Here is a 19,506-nt window from a genome sequence, read left to right on the forward strand (position 1 = left end):
CTGATGCTGCCATCACTTCTGGCTTCCTGTCCCGCGTTCCTGGTACCGCAGGTTCTACGAGCCGACTGGGTTTTTATCACCTGGTTCCGGACGGTTTGATATTTTTCCAAATGAGACTCCCTGACTTTGACATGGAAAAGTCCGACAGAACCGTCTAGAACCTTCCTACACAGACATGAAAACCCAGACTCTGGTTCCAGACTGGTTAACTGGACCCAGGGTTCCTCCTGGTTCCGTGTCAAAGAAACAACTGGGTGGCAGATGAAGGCATGAAAACAGTGACATCACTGGGAGCCGGTCCGATTGGACCGCTTCAGACTCCATAGGAACTCTGGGATTCTTCAACCAGAACCTGTTCCATCAGACGGGTTCTGGTTCTGGGGGTCAGAACCAGAACGTGCCGTCTGATTCTGACCAATCAAAGACGTTGTCTGGGCTGCCCACAGGGGGCGCCGCGCGGCAGCAGTTCAATGTGAATCTTTATTGTCCAGTTGGGTGAAAACACAAACACATAGAAATCTGTTAGAAAACCTGCGGAAACAAAACGGAGTCTCTACATCAGGAGGCCACGCCCCTCGGGTGGCCACGCCCCCAGGGTGAGCCAGGTCACACGACCAACAGTCTAGAGGCGGAGAGCGGCCCTACCGGCCCCGCCCCCCGGCCCTCGGCCCCCCTCTGGGCGGCGGCCCCCCCCTCCTCGGGCCCCAGCCGCCCCGCCCGCCCCGCCCCGGGGGCCCGTAGCCGCCGTCGTCCCTCTGAGGTCGTCCGCCTGCGGAGACACAGAAACAGGAAGATCCAGTAGAAATTAATGATGAAAAATTATGAAATGAATGTAGTAAAGAGAAATCAGGGCCTCTTATTAACAGCATAATCAGATTATGTGCCGTGAAACATTTACAAATTCTATTTTTATTTTTGCAAGACGATGCTGATCCAGAGCGACGGCCGAGGAGGCGACACGTCACTGCATGAGAAGTTGCCTCAGCAACAGGCAACAATTTGTGCAAATGCTGACTCAGGAAACATCGTTTAGACATAATATGATGCATGCAAGGTTTCCAAAATACTTCACTTTGTTTCATTTGCAGATGATACAAACATTTTTTGTACAGCAGCTTTTAATAGAAATTATTTTAGTTATGTAAATTGAAAAAGTGGTTTGATATGAAATTATCAGTAAATTTAGATAAAATGAAGTTTAGTTTATTCAGGAAATGAAAACAACAGAGATTTATAAGTAAATGATTGATAACGTGAATGTGGAGAGAAACCTTGTTATTAAATATGTAAATCCAAAGTGTTGCACTTCTCTCTAAATCTTCATGTCTAAGTTACTTTGTGGACGTTTGGCACAAAACTTCAACCGCTTTGCAGATCACAGAAAGGAGACGGTGGATCAGATGGTCCGAGTTTCTGCTGACCTTTGACCCCACATCCTGACCGTTTACGTAAAGAAACAAATTATTACCACAAAATATTGTTTTCTGATACAGTGGAGGATCTGACTGAACTTTAAACATTCAAACAAAAATAAAATCAACGAGCGTCTCAGTCACTGGGAGAAGATCTGGAATAAAAAGAGTCCAAGAAAAACCTCAAAATGGTTTTATTGGAAGCAACAGGAAACGCAGCATGGAGGACGACTGGGACGACTGGGACCACTGGGACCACTGGGACTGACTAGGTACACATTATATATGTAGATGTCCAGAGATGCATTATTTTCATTTGGTTCAGGAACTATTTTGATTTAAGGGATTCAGGAAATGAGAAGATTATTGATGTTATGAATTAGTAAATGGAGTTTGTAAATTTGGTAATAATGTATTTAGACTTAGAAATATAAAATTCTTACTTTATTATGTTTTGCTGGTGAAATGTGTGCAATAAATCATCATCATCGATGCTCCCACAATATGAAGCCGTGACATCATCAAGGCGTCACCAAATGCATTTGGGTCGTTTTTGTTTCCCGAGACAAAAACAGCAAAAATGCATCATTAAAGGATGCAGAACAGGCAGCTAGCAGCTAGCACACAGCGCTAACAGGAGGCTGCATGCTGAGCGATGGAGGACGTCATTCATGTCCAACATTAGCTTTGCTGTCACGTTAGTAGCAGCTCAGAGTTTCCACAGGCAGAAGGAACCCACAGAAAATCCCTCTCAATCTGCTGGAGCTCCAAAAACCGATCTGATGTGGGAACATTTCAGAGAAAACTTAACTGTAGCCCGACAACCCGACACTTTGTCCCCTCGCAGTGATTGTGTAGTCAAAGTACAGGACGCACAAAACAGGTCAGAAAAGGTTATGACCTTGTTTACCATTTCACAGACAACTGACAAAAATGAACAGAAAACGATACACATCTACGCAGCACCAGGACAATGAACTGACACTCAAAGTACAAAAGTTATTATTCAAGTGCAACAACAGTGGATTTTGTATGACAGGCGACTTTTGACTGTTTTCAGACCAACCAGAGACAGAATCAGACGTTTGTCTAGAATCAGACGTTTGTCTAGAATCAGACGTTTGTCTAGTCGCAGGTTTCAGGGATTTCTGGATGCAAAATTCAATAAAAAACTCAACAGTCTGGAACTCGGTCCGGTTCAACTGGACTCTAAAGTCTAAAGCGGTCTGAATGCAACTGACCAGAGACGCTTCAACAGCAGGAAGTTAGCGACGGTGCAGGGCATTCTGGGTAACATATTGCTCTCTGTCTGCAGGTTAACACCGATGCTCTGTCGGTTGTCATATCAACGGGTTTGCGTGCCGACACCAAGCAAGGAAAAGCAAAAATTAATGATCTGAAGTTATTTTACATTTTATCAGCTTATTGTCCCGTTGCCATGGCGCTCTGCAGCCGCTGTCATTTTTAACCCTTTAATAAAAACTGAACTAATTACCTGGTTTGCTTAGTTCTTGTATCTTGACAGAAACCAAACAGTTTATAGATTTATAAACAGTTTATAGATTTATGTTTCTAGATATTAATAAACTGCAGCAGTTTCCTCAGCTGTTATTTATTTCTAGAAATAAAGTTGCTGCCATCATTTGGTGATTCCTGGACCAGCCTGGTTTAGTGGACAGACTCACTGCGGTGGTAACGACACCTGCAGGAGCGACGCTAGCGTTAGCGGCTAACAGGCCATGTCCAGACAAGTCTGAATGGAGGAAACCTTCAGCCACTAAAATCTGACGCCGCTCCATTTTTGTTTCCTTTTTATGAAGAAGAAAGTTGCGCTGGTCTTCTTCAGAGGTTTTGTGTCGATTCCTTCAGTAGTTCTTGGTGCAGCGCCCCCACAGGCGAGGGGGATCAGGTTTTTCTGTTAGTTTGGGCCGTTTGTTTCACTGCAGTGTGAATGTGAACTAGAGTTCCAAAACTGAAACACCGGAGCCGAGTCCACCGGACCATCCGGTCTGAATACACCCTGAAAGTCATGAATCACTGACCTCCGTCTGGAGCCTCGTGGTCCCCGGTCCCGGGGCCGTCCTGCCAGGGACGCTTACGGGGCGGCAGGGACGCCATGTCCATCCCCTGCATGGACGAGGGACGCTCGCGCCCCCCAGGAGACGAACCGTCGTCCCGAAACCCGTCGTGGCCTGAGGACAGGAGGAAACGAGGGTCAGTGTGACAGACGGCCGTCCTTTCAGACATCCCGCCTCACTGGCCCCGCCCCCTCACTGGCCCCGCCCCCTGCCCCCCGACCCCTCACCTCCTCCTCGGGGGGGCCTCCCTCGTCCCCCGGACTCCCAGCCTCGACCGACCTCCTCGCCGCCGTCAAAGCCCTCCTCCTGGCCGCCGTAGTCCTCTGTGTAGCCCCGCCCCCCTCGGCCTGGACCGCCCCCTCGGAACCTGCAAAGGAGCCAGAACCGGTCAGATCGGGTCAGAACCGGTCAGATCGGGTCAGAACCGGTCAGAACCAGCCCCACCCACGCAGAGGGCGGTCACCCACCTGTCGTCCCGCCGTCCTCTGAAGTCCCCTGCACCAAAGCGGTCATCGGAGCCCCAGGCCCCGGCCCCCGGTGCCCGCCCCCCCGCAGTCCCCCCCCTGGTATCCCGGCCTCCAGTTGTCCTCCCCCCGGCTGTGGAAGTCCTGTCCTCCGTCCTGGGGGCCCCTCCGGCCCTGCTGGCCGTCTCCCCAGTAAGAGCCTTGGTCTGGCCCCCCGGGGCCTCCGGGCCCCTGCCGGTCTGTGGGACCCATGTGGTGGTTCGGGGGCGGCCCTCGATGGTCTCCTGGGGAAACAACAGATGCCACCATGAACAACACAAACATCTGGTAGAGACTCCTGAGGGACCCATATGTACTGACCTTTGTTGCTGGGCCCTGGGGGCCCCATCCCGTGCATCATGGGTCCCGAGTTCTGGCCCTGCACATACCAAAGCCGTTAGTTTGCACGCAGACCTGCAGCCAGATGGGCCCCACCACACCCCCCGCTCACCTGGTGCTGCATGTACGGGGGGCCCTGCATGCCTCCTTGGGGCCCTTGCATGTTGCCCATCCCATAGTTGTTGGGCATATTGCCATGTGTCCTGGGTGGGGGCCCCATCATTCCCCCCTGCATTTGGCCCTGGGGACCCATCATGTTCCCTTGGGTCGGGGGCCCTTGAGGGTCCCTTAAACCAATTCCTCGAGGAGGATGCCCCATCATCCCACCAGGGGGCCCCTGCATGCCTCTGGGCCCCATCCCGTGAGGTCCTGGGGGGCCCATGTGTCTCGGTGGGCCAGGATGTCTCTGTGGTTCTTGCATGTCTGAGGGGCCCATCATGCCTTGAGGGGGCCCCTGATGCGATGGGGGTCCAGAAGGAGGCCCCATCTGTCCAGGCTGCAGAAAGGGCTGCTGCATCCCTGTGGGGCCCATGGGGGGCGCCATCTGCTGGTGAGGCATGTTTGGAGCGTAGCCCTGCTGACCTGGAGGCCCTGGCCCCCCGGGGCCTGGAAAGGGAGGCATGGAGCCCGGTCCCTGGGGGGGGCCCATATTCCCATCCGAGTTCATCTGGCTCATCTTCATTTGCTGCAGACAAACAGAACCAAGTCAGAACTGCTGGATCCCAGAACCTTTGTTGGTTCTGAATCCACCTGAATCTGAAGCTAATGCTAGCTTAGCCTCTGTTAGCACTGCAGAATCGCTCCGACCCGCGGCGGTCACTCTGGACCCGCTGAAGGTCGGCGCCACGGCCTTCTAACGTAGATCTAGTTTCACTCTGGATCAGGATGGATCTATAGATCTAGTTTTCCTTCAGGAGAGAAACAGCCTGGACACATTCAGAGCTGCTAATGCTATTGCGAATCTGTTGGCCTCTGATGATGGACCGGTTCTGGTTCTGCTAAAGCCCAGAGCTGGTTCTGATCCGTTCTGGTTGGTGTTTACCTCCAGCAGGTGGGGGTTGGTGTACTGCAGCGCCGCCATCTCCTGCTCCAGCTCCGCCTGGGTCTTCTTCTTCCCCTCCACCTTCTGCTCCAGGTTCCGGTCCTTTGACAGATCTGCAGACGGGGGCATCATGGGAACTTTGTTCTCCGCCCAAGCCTGCAGGCAGACATCCGACAGTCGGTCACCACGGTTGCATGACATCACTCCGTCCGGGTCGGGCGTGGCCGCATACCTGCTGGAACTGCGCCGGGATCGGTTTGGCGTAGGGAACCTTCTTCTGAGGAACCTTCTTGGAGTCCCGACCCATCACCTCGTCCATGCCCCAGTCCAGTCCAGGGATGGACATCTCCACCTCGGCAGCCGCCTCTTTACCTGCAGGTGGGGCAGCGCCAGAGGAACGCCTGAGAACCCAGAGGAACACCTGAGACCTTCACACCGGTCCGGTTCTCCAGAACTTACTGCTCTGCTCCTGCTCCATGGCCGCCTTTAGCTGCTCCGGGATGCCCATCCCAGGAATGGTGGCCAGGCTGTTGGGTTCCACATCGTCTGGACACAAACAGAACTTTATGCTGCATATACTGAGACCCAGAAGTTCTGGTTCTGCTTGGCCTCTGCAGCTTACCGTACTCCACGCCGTCCTCCGACATCCCGGGAAGCAGGTTCAGGTTGTACCGGTCTCTCATCTTGTCCCCGGGTCGGTTCCTGGTCCAGAACTTACTGTAGAACAGAACCAGAAAGAGCATGTGGAGTTCCTGCCTGGTACTGGTTCTGTGCAGGTCATGTACCGGTACCAGTACAGGTGCGTACCTGGTGTGGTCATTGGAACCAGAACACAGGATGTGACCCAGAGGGTGCCAGGCGAGACTCCAGATCATCCCTTCATGGGCCATCTCCATGCCGCCCACCTCCTTCTCCACCCTGCAGAGTCACGGTACCGGGTCACGGTACCGGGTCACAGTACCAACACGGTACCGGGTCACGGTACCAACACGGTACCAACACGGTACCGGGTCACGGTACCGGGTCACAGTACCAACACGGTACCGGGTCACAGTACCAACACGGTCTGGTTCTGATCAGCTTCTTACCCGGCGTGCCAGAATAGCAGCGACCCATCAGAACCTCCGCTGGCGAACAAACCCTCATGAACCGGGTGCCAGGCGACCGCTGAGGAAATAACAGCAGAGGTCAGAGGTCATGGTTGTAGACCATTCTGCAGGTCTGGTTGTCTGGTTGACCTGAATGTCTCAGGCTCAGGGGAACCGGCGCTGGTACCGGTCCAGGTGCCCCCTCACCTGTGGCCTCCTTCTTGTGGCCCCGGAACACCTGCAGCTCCTCCTTCAGGTTCCGGATGTCGAAGAGTTTGCAGAGATGATCCCGGGACGCCGTCAGCAGCCAGTTCCCGTTCAGGTTCCACTTCACCTCCATCACCGTGTTCTGTGGGCGTGGCTGGACAGGGGCAGTTGTGGCGGTCAGGTTCTGCGGGCGCCGCGGTCGGGTTCTGATGGGCGTGGTACTCACAGCGTAGCCAGGCTCTGACCCGTCTTGGGGTCCCAGAACTTGATGGGTTGCTGGCTGTCCTTGCTGCCGGACACCACCAGCCCCTTGGTGGGGTGCCAGTCCACGCACTTCACGTCGGCGCCGTGACCTGCACAACCACAGCACACCGTCAGAGGTTCTGCTGCGGTCCGGATCGGTTCTGACGGATCCGGAACCGGTACCTCGAAGTATCCGCTCCTCGTGGCAGCGCAGGAAGTCCCAGATCCGGACGGTGCCGTCATCGGAGCAGGTGGCGAACTTGTTGTCAGTCGGAGAGAAGCTGAGGAGGAAGAGGAGGAAGAGCTCATGTTCAACCCGCCTGGTATCATCTGCGACCCAATTCAGAGCCGGGTCCTCCGTCTGAATCCGTTTCCAGGGCCATTAACCAACGGCCCGTCGTTAACTGGACCGGTTCTGGGATTGAAAACGGCAGGTTCTGACCTGGAGCGGGTTCTACAGCTACCAAGCCAAGAAGGGTCCAACAGAACCAGCAGACAAATCTGGCTGGTGGTTCTGTAGAACCTGGACTCCAGAACCACCATGTGAAAAACATGTGAAACTGTAACCAGACCCGGTCCAGTGGGTTCAGAAGGTCTGGATTTCAGGACCGGTGGAACCAACCTGGTTCTGCTGGGAACGGACCTGGGTCAGGTTCAGAACCAGCAGAAACCTTCAGGCGTCTTTCTGCTCAACATGTCGGTTTCATCAGTGTGGTTCTGATCAGTGAGAACCGTTTGGACCCCTTAGAACGTGGGGGTTAAAGATTTATGATGGCGGCCGGGAGCAGAGCTTCTGTCCAGCTGCATCACCGGCGTCAGAACCGCAGCGGCGGCGGCGTCAGAACCCAACAGCGCCCCCTGGCGGCCTGAGCTGCAGAGACGGGGACCAACCTGGCTTCTCTAATGGCCTCCTTGTGAGCCTGGAACATCTTGACGTTGTTCATGTTGGACTGCCAGTACTTGACGTAGCCGCTGTGGTCCGCCGTCAACATCCACATGTCGTTGTGGGACCAGGTCATGGCCCGCACCGGGCTGTCATGGGCCTGCACACACAGAGGGGTCAGAGGTCAGCTGCTACCTTCCACACAGTGGTGAGAACTGAGATAGGAAGAGAGCAATGTTCCCTCTAAGCTGCTTGCATCTTCTCAGCGCTAGAAAATCTGCAGCACATAAAATAAAGTCCAGCATAAAGTGGACATTGAGCTCAGACATCAGTTTGGACCAATAACAGTTTTTCTGTACTTTGCATTGAAGTCAGTGAGTGACAGGAACCAGCCAATGATACGATGCGGTTCAGTTTCACTGCAGCCAATCATCACATGCTGTTTTGGGTTTATGTCTTGGTCATAGCGCCGTGGCACCGAGCAGGTGAGAATAGAGCAGCGGAGTTAAGAGACATTATCATGTCTCAGTGGGACGTCCACTCACCACAGTAAAAAAATAAATGCACCTCTAAGATCAAATGGTTGTTGGAGTTTATGCAACTAGAAGAACAGTAGAGTGGACAGAGGAGGGATCGTAGAGATTATTCTTGTTATTAGTAAGCTCTGTGATCACATTGATGCTCATTTATCAGAGCATGAATTAAAGAATGGTCTGCATCTGATATTGAAGCACTGAGTTATGGATAAGCAGACATTTGTTCACTGGCACAGAAATATGAGGCCATTAATAGTCAATATGCTGAATGCAAGAACATAAAGCAAGAAGCAGACTGACCATCAACCTGGGCAAAGTCAACAACCACTGGAGAAGTGAGAAGAAAAAACTATAATTAAATATTTTACAAGAATTTATTCTGTATCACAAGCTAACATTTCATTGTGCAAAATGTGAATATTTTAATAGTTATGCCTGAAAGGTGTAATGTCTCATTTCTCAGCCTGGATAAAGCAGGACTCTCATGAACAGCAATGATTTCTTCTTTTTCATTTTAATTCAGAAAATCACTGAAATTCAAACCAAACAAATGAAATGAAATTCTGATGTAATCTGATTCTTTTCATAAACCATGCAACTTTCTATGATCCCAGGTTTATAATACTTGTTATTGGCCACGCCCTGCGCCGTGTCCACTGATGATGCCCACAGTGGAGCTCAGTGTGCTCAGACACATGAACACTTAGAGGGAACATCAGCAGACAGCAGAACTCATTTTCAGCTTAGCAGTTAAGCTAACTTTGAAAACATTTAGCATGTTCAGATTCCCTAAATTAATTTTTGTTGCAATTAAATCAATACGCAATAAATGACTTGGCTGTTTCATAAACTATCAGTTGGATAATCTGTGTTAAAGTTTCGGTTTAGAATCTTCGAGTGATTCGATTCCTGCTGCATCAGAACAGTCTGGTTGTGTTGACATGACTCAAAGGCTGCAACATTAGCTTTAGCAGCTAACAATCAATCAAGTGTATTCATATAGCACATGTCAGCACCAAGGCAGTTCAAAGCTCCTTGAACATAAAATCATCATCATATAGTCAACAATAAGACATTACATCTGGGCATCGTTAAAGTAAGACACATCAAATCTATTGGTCAATGTTTTATTACTTATTAACCATCTCAACCAGGAGGCTAAATCACAGGAGGCTGTTTAGCCCCCTGTGGTTTAGCCCCCTGTGGTTTAGCCCCCTGTGGTTTAGCCCCCTGTGGTTTAGCCCCCTGTGGTTTAGCCCCCTGTGGTTTAGTCCCCTGTGGTTTAGTCCCCTGTGGTTTAGCCCCCTGTGGTTTAGCCCCCTGTGGTTTAGCCCCCTGTGGTTTAGTCCCCTGTGGTTTAGCCCCCTGTGGTTTAGTCCCCTGTGGTTTAGCCCCCTGTGGTTTAGCCCCCTGTGGTTTAGTCTCCTTTAAATCGAGGCTAAACCACAGCAGGTTCAGCCTCAATTTAAAGAGTTTTGGCTGTTTTAAAGTTTTCTGGAAGTTTGTTCCAGATTTGTGGTGCATCGAAGCTGAATATTTCTTCTCCATATCTGGTTCCAGAACCTGAGAAGTCCAGAAGGTTGATCCAGCAGCAGCAGATCTTTAGTCCATTCAGAGATTAAGCAGCTAGCAGTAACAGGCGCTGGGAACGATTTACGCTCTATGGGCCACAGGGGCCAACCTTTTTCCGCCAGCCCTAACCAAAGGTTCTGGAGGAGGTTTGGATCAAACAGAAGCTAAGTCCAGCCTGGTTCCATTGGGGCGAGCAGAACCTGGGTCTGTGGAGCTTTACCTGTAATATGGTCTCAAAGTTGAAGGTGAGTCCGTTCCACAAGGTGAACTCTCCACTGGAGGCCCCGGTCACCAGCCGGCGGCCCTCAGGGGTCCACTACAGACAGAACCAGGACAACCCGTTAGACTCAAACGCACACAGGAAGTGATGCGGCAGAGCGGCGGCCTCTCACCCTGATGACAAAGACGGGACACTTGACCTTGTTGGTGGAGGTCCGGACGAACTTGGTGGTGACGGCGTTCATCGGGTTGTTGAGCATTCCCAGAGGAGGAACCAACTGCAGAACACACAGTCCGATTAAGCCCCGGTTCTGGTCAATTGTGGTTGGGTTGCAGTCGGATTCAGGTCAGGTTTCGGTCAGGTTCTGGTCAGGTTGAGGCCAGGTCCAGGGCCAGGTTTTAGTCGGGTTGCCGTCAGGTCCTGGTCCGGTTCTGACCCGGAGAGGTGTGACTCACGTCGTTGTAGCAGCCGGCGTCGGGCTGGATGGCCCTGAAGTCCCGGTGGTCGCGCTGCCACAGGCGGTTCTGAAAGGAGATGGACACAGCCGGGTTAACGGGCAGCGTGCAGGGCCGGAACCGGGCCGGAGATGGTTCTGATACCTCCAGGTATCTGATGACGGACGGGTTGTAGTCGATGGTCTTGCGGTTGACGGCCTTCCTCATGCGCTTCCCGTCGAAGGTGAGCTGCTGCATGGCCTGCTGCTGCGCGAAGTCGGGCCGCTTGTAGAACACCTGTCGCGGCGCCTGGTGCTGGAAGCGCGGCATGTGGAAGAACCGCTGCGGCGAGCCCACGTCTGTCGCCATAGTGACCACCTTAACCTGCAGCACAGAGGGGACAACAGCAGAGAGATTATAATAATAATAGTCCACTTTATTTATGAAACCATTTTAATCTCCAATTGAAACCTTAAAGGCCTCAATCACACCCTGATGATGGATGATAGCTACTGGATTGTAGCTGCAGCTGCCCCAACAGGCTCACAGAACACAGGCTGCAAATCTGTGCACCATCAGCCCTTCTGACCCCAACACCAGCAGGCAAGGTGGATGAATTTTTTTGTTCAGGGACGCAAACCACAGATGGGGACCTGAACCATTATTACTGGTGGCAGACAGCTGCTGCCTGCAGCTGGGCGGAGCCTCTCGGCCTCTTCTGAAGGTTGACTTTTAGTTCCGCCCACCAGGTCATATTGCACCTTTTCAATTAACAATTATCAACACTGTTGCCAATTCAACAACTTCCTTGCCATATTTAGCAACGTTTCAGACGTCTCGGCAGATATCCGCGATTGGTGCTACACCTGGTGCTGGAAATGCAGAGAACCAATGACCATTTATAATGTGGATTTATTGATACTCATTTTTATCCTGGTAATTATGCGCAACCTTTATGTTGTCGCCTGAGTTGCGCTGTTTGCTGACCTGCTTTTAACTTTCAGTGAATTATTTTCCCTGCCGCAGCTTATTTGCCCAGAACTTTGTTTTTAGGGAAAATAAATTTGAAAGTAAGCCCGGTGGTGTAATGTAACTGAACTACGTTACGCCTGAATTCACCCACCCACTGTGGAAATGCTGAGTACTTGAACGGGAGGGGGCAGAGGTCAATCCACGAGTGTTTCCGGGTGAACCCTGATCCTGACCCCACAGCTTCTCTCCTCCAGCCTCTGCTGTTTAAACTCGTTTGGTTTTACGTGGATTCATGTTTTTATTGTAATTCGGTGGCACGTTGAGCTTTACATGTGAAAAGCATTATAAATATAATTTTTGTTAGTTTGAACTTTCCAGGTCATTTGGTGTTAACCAGCAGCGGCCGTTAGCAGCAGCTAGCAGCTTCAACCCCAGGATTAGCTTGTCTGCTCCAGAGTTTAAGCGTTTACAGGTAAAACTGTGCTGAGGTGAAGCTTAATGCCTGCTTCTGCTTCTCTGTGTCTGATATTTAATGCCTAGGTCCTGGTTCTGGAGCCCCGATCTTTAACCGAACCCAGCAGCGCTGATGCCAAGAGGGTTAGCCGCAGCAGCTAACAGGCTAACCGGGCGCAGGGAAGCAGGAATCCGCGGATGTTCCCCTAGTAGATCCCGCCAGATGGAGTCACAACAAATCATTGGGTCCCTGCAGGCTCCGAGCTTTTAAACACCGGGTTTCGGTTCGGTACTGACCCGTTTCAGCCATAGGAGCATCTTTAATGGCGACGGCGGTTCCGGCAGAAACTCACCAACAATCAGCTAGCTGGCTGTCATCAACAGACTGGGTTCTCCTGGAGGCCGGTTCTGGAGAACCATGAGGAGCTCAGCCTTCCCCGGCAGATGGAGCACAGAATCCTTCCCCAATACCAGCAGATTAATCACCTGATATGAACAGATTTATCACGTTAACCGCCAGCGGACTGCATCATGACGCCTCTTCTTCTCGGCCCGGTGAAAAGCATGCTGGGAAACCTGCGCAACGGGCGGGATTTTGCGTCTGCGTCATCCAGCAAAGGATACAGGGAAACTGAGTATTGTGTGGCTCAGCCATTTTAACCAATTACAATTTATATATATTCATAAAATCAGTGTTTGACTCTGATGTATCCCTGGAATGGTTAATATAAATGATTTGGCAATGTTTTGTTTAACATTGTGTATTAATATTTTCTTTGATGAAATATAATCCAGATTATTTTAACATCACTTTTAGATGTTTGTATATTTTTGTGTTGAATTTTTGGGATATTATCTCATCAATGTACATTTTATTGCAGAAATTCCGCCATTTCATTTCTGGTCCTCATTGGTTGTGATGTTTATGAATTTCCAACATGGTCTCTGTTAACCTAGCTCAGATTAATTATTCAGAATAAATAGTTTTTCTATAGTTTATTTCAACAACTTGAACTAAAATCTCACCCTGAGCATAAAGTTTCAGGTAGATGTCAGAAATGTCAAGATTTTCGGTTTAAACTTCTCCTAAAATGTCAGCTGTAGTAAGAGTTGCTTGTGACGTCATGGCCCGGTCCTGTCCAATCAGAACGCAGAGTTCGTCCGTTCAGCGCCGAACTCAAACCGTTGAAGCCCTGTGCTGCTTCGCTCCGACCGTTGGTTCTGCCGGTAAGTTCTCTGCAACAGGCCGGTACCAGTCGCTCGATCATACCAGGCTCGGACCATGGGAGAGGTTCGGGCCCGTTAAAGTTTTCTGTAGTGGTCTGATCGGTGTCTGCGGGACTGTAACGGCCCAGATTAACGGCTAACTCCGAGCTAACCGGTCGGGCTAACTTGCGCTGTTTCAACCACTTCCATCCGAATTTCTGGGCCAATTTCACAAATCCGTCACTGCCCATGAAATATAAGCTAAATTTAACCCGGATCCGAACACAGTTTCTGTCAAATGTGAGCCAGAACACCGGATAAGTTACCGGTTCCACCATGGTCCATGAATCCGTTCTGCTCATGAGGAGCTGAAAGTTATCTAAAATTACCAGTGAACCGAATCAGTTCAGGAATCATTCTTTTCAGCATCCGGGTTGACTGCCTCAGTCAATCTGAACTGATTCGGTTCATCAGAATGTTTTTAATCAGGATCTCTGAACTGGTGTTCTGCAGGTTCAGCAGATGATCAGGCCAGCTTGTTCGGCTGAACCTGATCTGAGAGGCAGAGATGAGCAGCTGGAGCCACAGAACCAGTGAGAAACACTCCCACACCAGTCCCACCATGGCTAGTCATCTCCATGTGCACTGCATCTCCATCTGATGATGATCATGATGATGCTGTTCGACTCCCTTCTTGTGTTTCAGTTCCAAGAGTCGGTCCAGACGGGTCAAAAGGTTCTCCAAAGCATCTCTACAGAAGCCTGGATGGACCAAAGAGGAGGCAAGGATGATGATGGTGATTGTGGTGGTGATGGTGATTGTGGTGATGGTGATGATGGTGGCCGTGATGATGATGATTGTGGTGATGATGATGCTCTTCCTCAGGATGAGCTCCTGCGGCGCTTGGTGAAGGAGCGTGGAGCCAGCAGCTGGTCCTCGGTGGCGTTGTCCTTCAGGGTGAGTGTCTCAGTGAGACATCTGGTTTTCAAATTCTGTGATGGTGACCAGTGGGTGGCGCTCTCTCTTTCCTTCTTTCAGGGTCATAGGTCAGAGGTGCAGTGTCAGAGACGCTGGCAGCAGATCAAGAACCCAGAGTTGGTCAAAGGCCCATGGACCCAGGAGGAGGACCGGCGGGTGAGGACCGTTAACCCTTGCTGTTCTGTGCCATGCCCCCTTCCCCCGTCCCATCTGGATCTGATATCACTTCATGTTTAGGTCATGGAGCTGGTCCAGAAGTACGGTGTGAAGCGCTGGTCGCTCATCGCCAAACATCTCCACACTCGCAATGGGAAGCAGTGTCGAGAGCGCTGGCACAACCACCTGAACCCAGCGGTGAAGAAGAGCTGGACGGCCGAGGAGGACCGGGTGGTGTGCCAGGCCCACAGGTTGCTAGGCAACCGCTGGGCTGACATCTCCAAGCTGCTACCTGGCAGGTACCCAACCTGCTCCATGACCTGTCTGAGTCTGGATGGAAAACTTTTGACCTTTCTCACCATTTTTACACTGCAGTGCCTTGATCTGTGTCAGGTGCGTTGACATGTGTACAGGTGTGTTGACCTATGCCAGGTGCGTTGTCCTATGTCAGGTGCGTTGACCTATGCCAGGTGCGTTGTCCTATGTCAGGTGCGTTGTCCTATGTCAGGTGCGTTGACCTATGCCAGGTGTGATGACCAGTCATTACACCTGGCTGCAGGTGTGTTGACCTATGCCAGATGCGTTGACCTATGCTAAGTGCGTTGACCTATGCCAGGTGCGTTGTCCTATGTCAGGTGCGTTGTCCTATGTCAGGTGCGTTGACCTATGTCAGGTGCGTTGACCTATGTCAGGTGCGTTGTCCTATGTCAGGTGCGTTGACCTATGTCAGGTGCGTTGTCCTATGTCAGGTGCGTTGTCCTATGTCAGGTGCGTTGTCCTATGTCAGGTGCGTTGACCTATGTCAGGTGCGTTGTTCTATGCCAGGTGCGTTGACCTATGTCAGGTGCGTTGTCCTATGTCAGGTGCGTTGTCCTATGTCAGGTGCGTTGACCTATGTCAGGTGCGTTGACCTATGCCAGGTGCGTTGTCCTATGTCAGGTGCGTTGTCCTATGTCAGGTGCGTTGTCCTATGTCAGGTGCGTTGTCCTATGTCAGGTGCGTTGACCTATGTCAGGTGCGTTGACCTATGTCAGGTGCGTTGACCTATGTCAGGTGCGTTGACCTATGTCAGGTGCGTTGTCCTATGTCAGGTGCGTTGACCTATGCCAGGTGCGTTGTTCAATGCCAGGTGCGTTGACCTATGTCAGGTGCGTTGACCTATGTCAGGTGCGTTGACCTATGTCAGGTGCGTTGACCTATGCCAGGTGCGTTGTCCTATGTCAGGTGCGTTGACCTATGTCAGGTGCGTTGTCCTATGTCAGGTGCGTTGTCCTATGTCAGGTGCGTTGACCTATGTCAGGTGCGTTGACCTATGTCAGGTGCGTTGACCTATGCCAGGTGCGTTGTCCTATGTCAGGTGCGTTGACCTATGTCAGGTGCGTTGACCTATGTCAGGTGCGTTGACCTATGTCAGGTGCGTTGACCTATGTCAGGTGCGTTGACCTATGTCAGGTGCGTTGTCCTATGTCAGGTGGGTTGTCCTATGTCAGGTGCGTTGTCCTATGTCAGGTGCGTTGACCTATGTCAGGTGTTGACCTATGTCAGGTGCGTTGACCTATGTCAGGTGCGTTGTCCTATGTCAGGTGGGTTGTTCTATGTCAGATGCGTTGTTCTATGCCAGATGCGTTGTTCTATGCCAGGTGCGTTGACCTATGCCAGGTGCGTTGACCTATGCTAAGTGCGTTGACCTATCCAGGTGCGTTGTCCTATGCCAGGTGCGTTGACCTATGCCAGGTGCGTTGACCTATGTCAGGTGCGTTGTCCTATGTCAGATGCGTTGTTCTATGCCAGGTGCGTTGACCTATGTCAGGTGCGTTGACCTATGCCAGGTGCGTTGACCTATGTCAGGTGTGTTGACCTATGTCAGATGCGTTGTTCTATGTCAGGTGCGTTGTCCTATGTCAGATGCGTTGTCCTATGTCAGGTGGGTTGTTCTATGCCAGGTGCGTTGACCTATCCAGGTGCGTTGACCTATGCCAGATGCGTTGTCCTATGTCAGGTGTGTTGACCTATCCAGGTGCGTTGACCTATGACAGGTGCGTTGTCCTATGTCAGGTGCGTTGACCTATGTCAGGTGCGTTGACCTATGTCAGGTGCGTTGACCTATGCCAGATGCGTTGACCTTTGCCAGGTGGGTTGACCTATGACAGGTGCGTTGTCCTATGTCAGGAGCGTTGACCTATGCCAGGTACGTTGACCTATGCCAGGTGGGTTGACCTATGACAGGTGCGTTGTCCTATGTCAGGAGCGTTGACCTATGCCAGGTGCGTTGACCTATGCCAGGTGGGTTGACCTATGTCAGGTGCGTTGTCCTATGTCAGGTGCGTTGTCCTATGCCAGATGCGTTGACCTATCCAGGTGCGTTGACCTATGCCAGGTGTGTTGACCAATGCCACTACCCTAACCCTAACCCTGACCTATCCAGGTGTGTTGACCTGTCTACAGGTTATGACCTGTCTGCAGGTGTGTTGACCTGTTTGCAGCCTCTAGTGCGTCTCCTCTGCCGTGTCTTCCAGAACAGACAACTCCATAAAGAATCACTGGAACTCCACCTTGAAGCGGAAAGTGGAGAAGGAGGGTTACCTGCACTTCCTGCAGCTGCACGGCTCAAGCTCCGCCTCCAGACCTGGGACGAGGAACCACACGTCCCGCAGAGCCCAGTCTAAGGTCCGTCCCCAGCCAGTAGGTTACATCACATGTGTCAAACTCAAGGCCCGGGGGCCAAATCCGGCCCGCGGAAGCTTTTTATGTGGCCCTCCACAGACTATACTAAACACTAAGTGTGATTAAATATTATATTATCAATCATATCAATGCAGTTTTTATCTGTTTACTGCCAATTTATATCAATCAGTGCCTCCAGTTTCTTGAGAATTTAGTTGATGTATGATTTTAGTCCATGATTTATACAGCGAGTAAATAAACAGTCGCATTTATTATTAGTTTCTGAATGCACTGAAAAGATGTTCAGAAATATTATGTAATTTTAAGAATTTATTGACATATTAACAATTTGTGAACAGGTTTTATCAACACATTCTGGCACAACCGGCCCTTTAAGAGCTTTCATGATATTGATTTGGCCCAAAACAAAATGAGTTTGACACACCTGGTCTAGTTGGTCAGGATGCTGACTCTGATCTGTGTCCTTGCAGGCTGACAGTCTGTCCACCATCAAATGAGTCCAGCTTCTCCTCCAATCAGAGCACCTGCAGACCGCATGGAAGCTCCACCCACCTGTGTTCCACCTGGGCCCCCACTTCCTGCTCAGGCTGCAAGCAGGGCGCGTCCACCGAGCTAATGGAGATGGTAAATCCGTTCCCTGGACCCTGCCCCTGTCTGTCCTCTGGGACCAGGCCCATGTTTGTCTCTGTCCCCAACAGAAGTCCTGCTCGTCCCAGAACCTGGAGGCTTGGAGCTACCAGGAAATGACATCACAACCCTTCTCCAGAGGCGCCGCTGCTCAGAGAGGACTCGCCGTCCGTCATCGACCTGAGCAGGAGCTACGTAAGGCGATGTGGCAAGGCCGGTCCCGGCTTCCTGAGGACAGGTGAGACAGTTGCTGTCTTGTGCAGGTTCCAGGTGTTAAGGAGCAGCTGATGAAGACGGATGAAGGAGCGTCCTTCTTGGACTCGTCCTCATCCTGGGAGAGGAGCAGTATGATGGAGGCAGCAGTCTTCTCCCCAGCGGAGGTAGAACCACAGAGAGACAGACAGAGACATGTCCAGCAGGTGTCCTTCAGGCCGGCCATCTCAGTGTCTACCTGTCCCAGGTCTTCAGCCTGAGTGCTGCAGAGGAGCTGAGCTTCCAGCGCCCGCCGCTCACCTCCACGCCGCTCTGCTCCCTCAAACACCAGAACGTCTGCTGCGTCCACTGCAGCCTCGGCTCCAGGTCCGCTCCGGCCTTTTTCACTTTGAGCCCTTGTGACCCCTGACCCTAACTCCTCATTTGTCCGTTCAGGACAGAGCAGATCAGAGCACTGTTCCCCTCGGCTCCGGAGACGCCCACACCGCTCAAGGTGCCCGACTGCCAGGACGAGGTGAGTCCATCCGACCACCACCAACCGGCCGAAGCAGGAGCTCAGGCTGAGCCATGTGTGTGTGTGTGTGTGTGTGTGTTGTGTGTGTGTGTGTGTGTGTGTGTGTGTGTGTGTGTGTGTTCCCCAGGTGGCAGCCTGCTCCAGACTGATGATGAACCTGACAGGAGGAGAGAGGAGCAGTGACCCTGACAGCCAGCAGTCCAGCTGCAGCTCTGAGGTCAGCCTGACAGAGAACGCTCTGAGCGGGTCCAATAGAGGGTTCTGGTGGGTTCTGGTGGGTCCAATAGAGGGTTCTGGTGGGTTCCGGTGGGTCCAATAGAGGGTTTGGTGGTTCCGGTGGGTCCAATAGAGGGTTCTGGTGGGTCCAATGTTCCGCTGTCTGTGTCCTGGTCGTGGAGTTTAGGTTTCCTCCCTGACCCTCTTCCTGCTGCCGGGCCCGACCCGGTCCAAACCTGATCCAGAACTCCTCATTAATGTCCCTCTCATGACCTTGACAACCAGGTTCTCCTTATCAGAGCCTCACCTTCCTGACCTTTGACCTCCAGGTTCACGGGGAGAGCCTGCTGAGCTCCATACTACAGATCAGAACGGGACCGGCTCGGCCTCACAGGTCCAAGTCGGTTCCGGTTCGGGCCAGCAGAAGGTCCAGGGCCCGTCCGGATCGGCGGTTCCGTCTCAGACCCGCTTCGTCCCGACCTGCGATGAGTTTGAATGTTTCCCGCTGGACGACAGCTGGAGGTGTGGTGGGCCCAGCAGCACGCTCCCAACCAGGGCTCGCCTGAGTGTCCGGCCAACAGAACCAACCCGTTCGAGGTAACGGCCAGGCCCGGTTCAGAACCAGACCCGGGTTCTGCTCTGCCTCTCAGGCTCACCTGTGTGTGCAGGTGAGCGGCGAGCTGCAGGTGGTGATGTTCGGGAGAACCGAGGACCAGGCCAGTCTGACCCAACAGGCCCGCCACTATGTGGCGCCGTGACCAGAACCAGGTCCAGACCCGGTCAGACCACGCGGTGAGCCGGGCCAACAGACAGCTGTGATGTCATGACTGGTTAATGTGGGCCAAACGCTGTGATGTCATACTTCCGTGTCCTTGTGGTTTCAGGTGAGCATCCAGGTGGGGACCAACCAGAACCTTCAGAGTTCTGGA

The 19,506-nt window shown here is 52.0% G+C and overlaps 2 protein-coding genes across 2 annotated transcripts; one reads left to right on the forward strand and one right to left on the reverse strand.

The window, feature by feature from the left end:
• Positions 1–461: 461 nt before the first annotated feature.
• Positions 462–12,540, reverse strand: LOC129351673 (pre-mRNA 3' end processing protein WDR33-like). Its single transcript, XM_055020613.1, is given in 23 exon segments — positions 462–769; positions 3,455–3,604; positions 3,718–3,857; positions 3,958–4,014; positions 4,016–4,238; positions 4,315–4,372; positions 4,445–5,017; positions 5,375–5,530; positions 5,607–5,746; positions 5,834–5,920; positions 5,997–6,091; positions 6,182–6,292; positions 6,463–6,541; positions 6,670–6,813; positions 6,816–6,823; positions 6,896–7,022; positions 7,096–7,193; positions 7,804–7,955; positions 10,124–10,219; positions 10,296–10,400; positions 10,579–10,647; positions 10,723–10,941; positions 12,336–12,540. Coding segments are annotated over 22 exon segments (3,000 nt in total). The 5' UTR covers positions 10,927–10,941; positions 12,336–12,540; the 3' UTR covers positions 462–641.
• A 1,362-nt stretch (positions 12,541–13,902) lies between these two features.
• LOC129351688 (transcriptional activator Myb-like) lies at positions 13,903–17,825 on the forward strand. Its single transcript, XM_055020623.1, has 7 exons — positions 13,903–13,984; positions 14,074–14,145; positions 14,227–14,322; positions 14,404–14,621; positions 16,839–16,989; positions 17,478–17,631; positions 17,706–17,825. The coding sequence occupies exons 1-6, from the start codon at positions 13,976–13,978 to the stop codon at positions 17,502–17,504; spliced, it is 573 nt and encodes a 190-aa protein (XP_054876598.1). The 5' UTR covers positions 13,903–13,975; the 3' UTR covers positions 17,505–17,631; positions 17,706–17,825.
• The last annotated feature ends 1,681 nt before the right edge of the window (positions 17,826–19,506 follow it).

The sequence above is a fragment of the Poeciliopsis prolifica genome, unplaced genomic scaffold, assembly GCF_027474105.1.
Source record: "Poeciliopsis prolifica strain line A6 unplaced genomic scaffold, Auburn_PproV2 SCAFFOLD069, whole genome shotgun sequence".
NCBI lineage: Eukaryota > Metazoa > Chordata > Actinopteri > Cyprinodontiformes > Poeciliidae > Poeciliopsis > Poeciliopsis prolifica.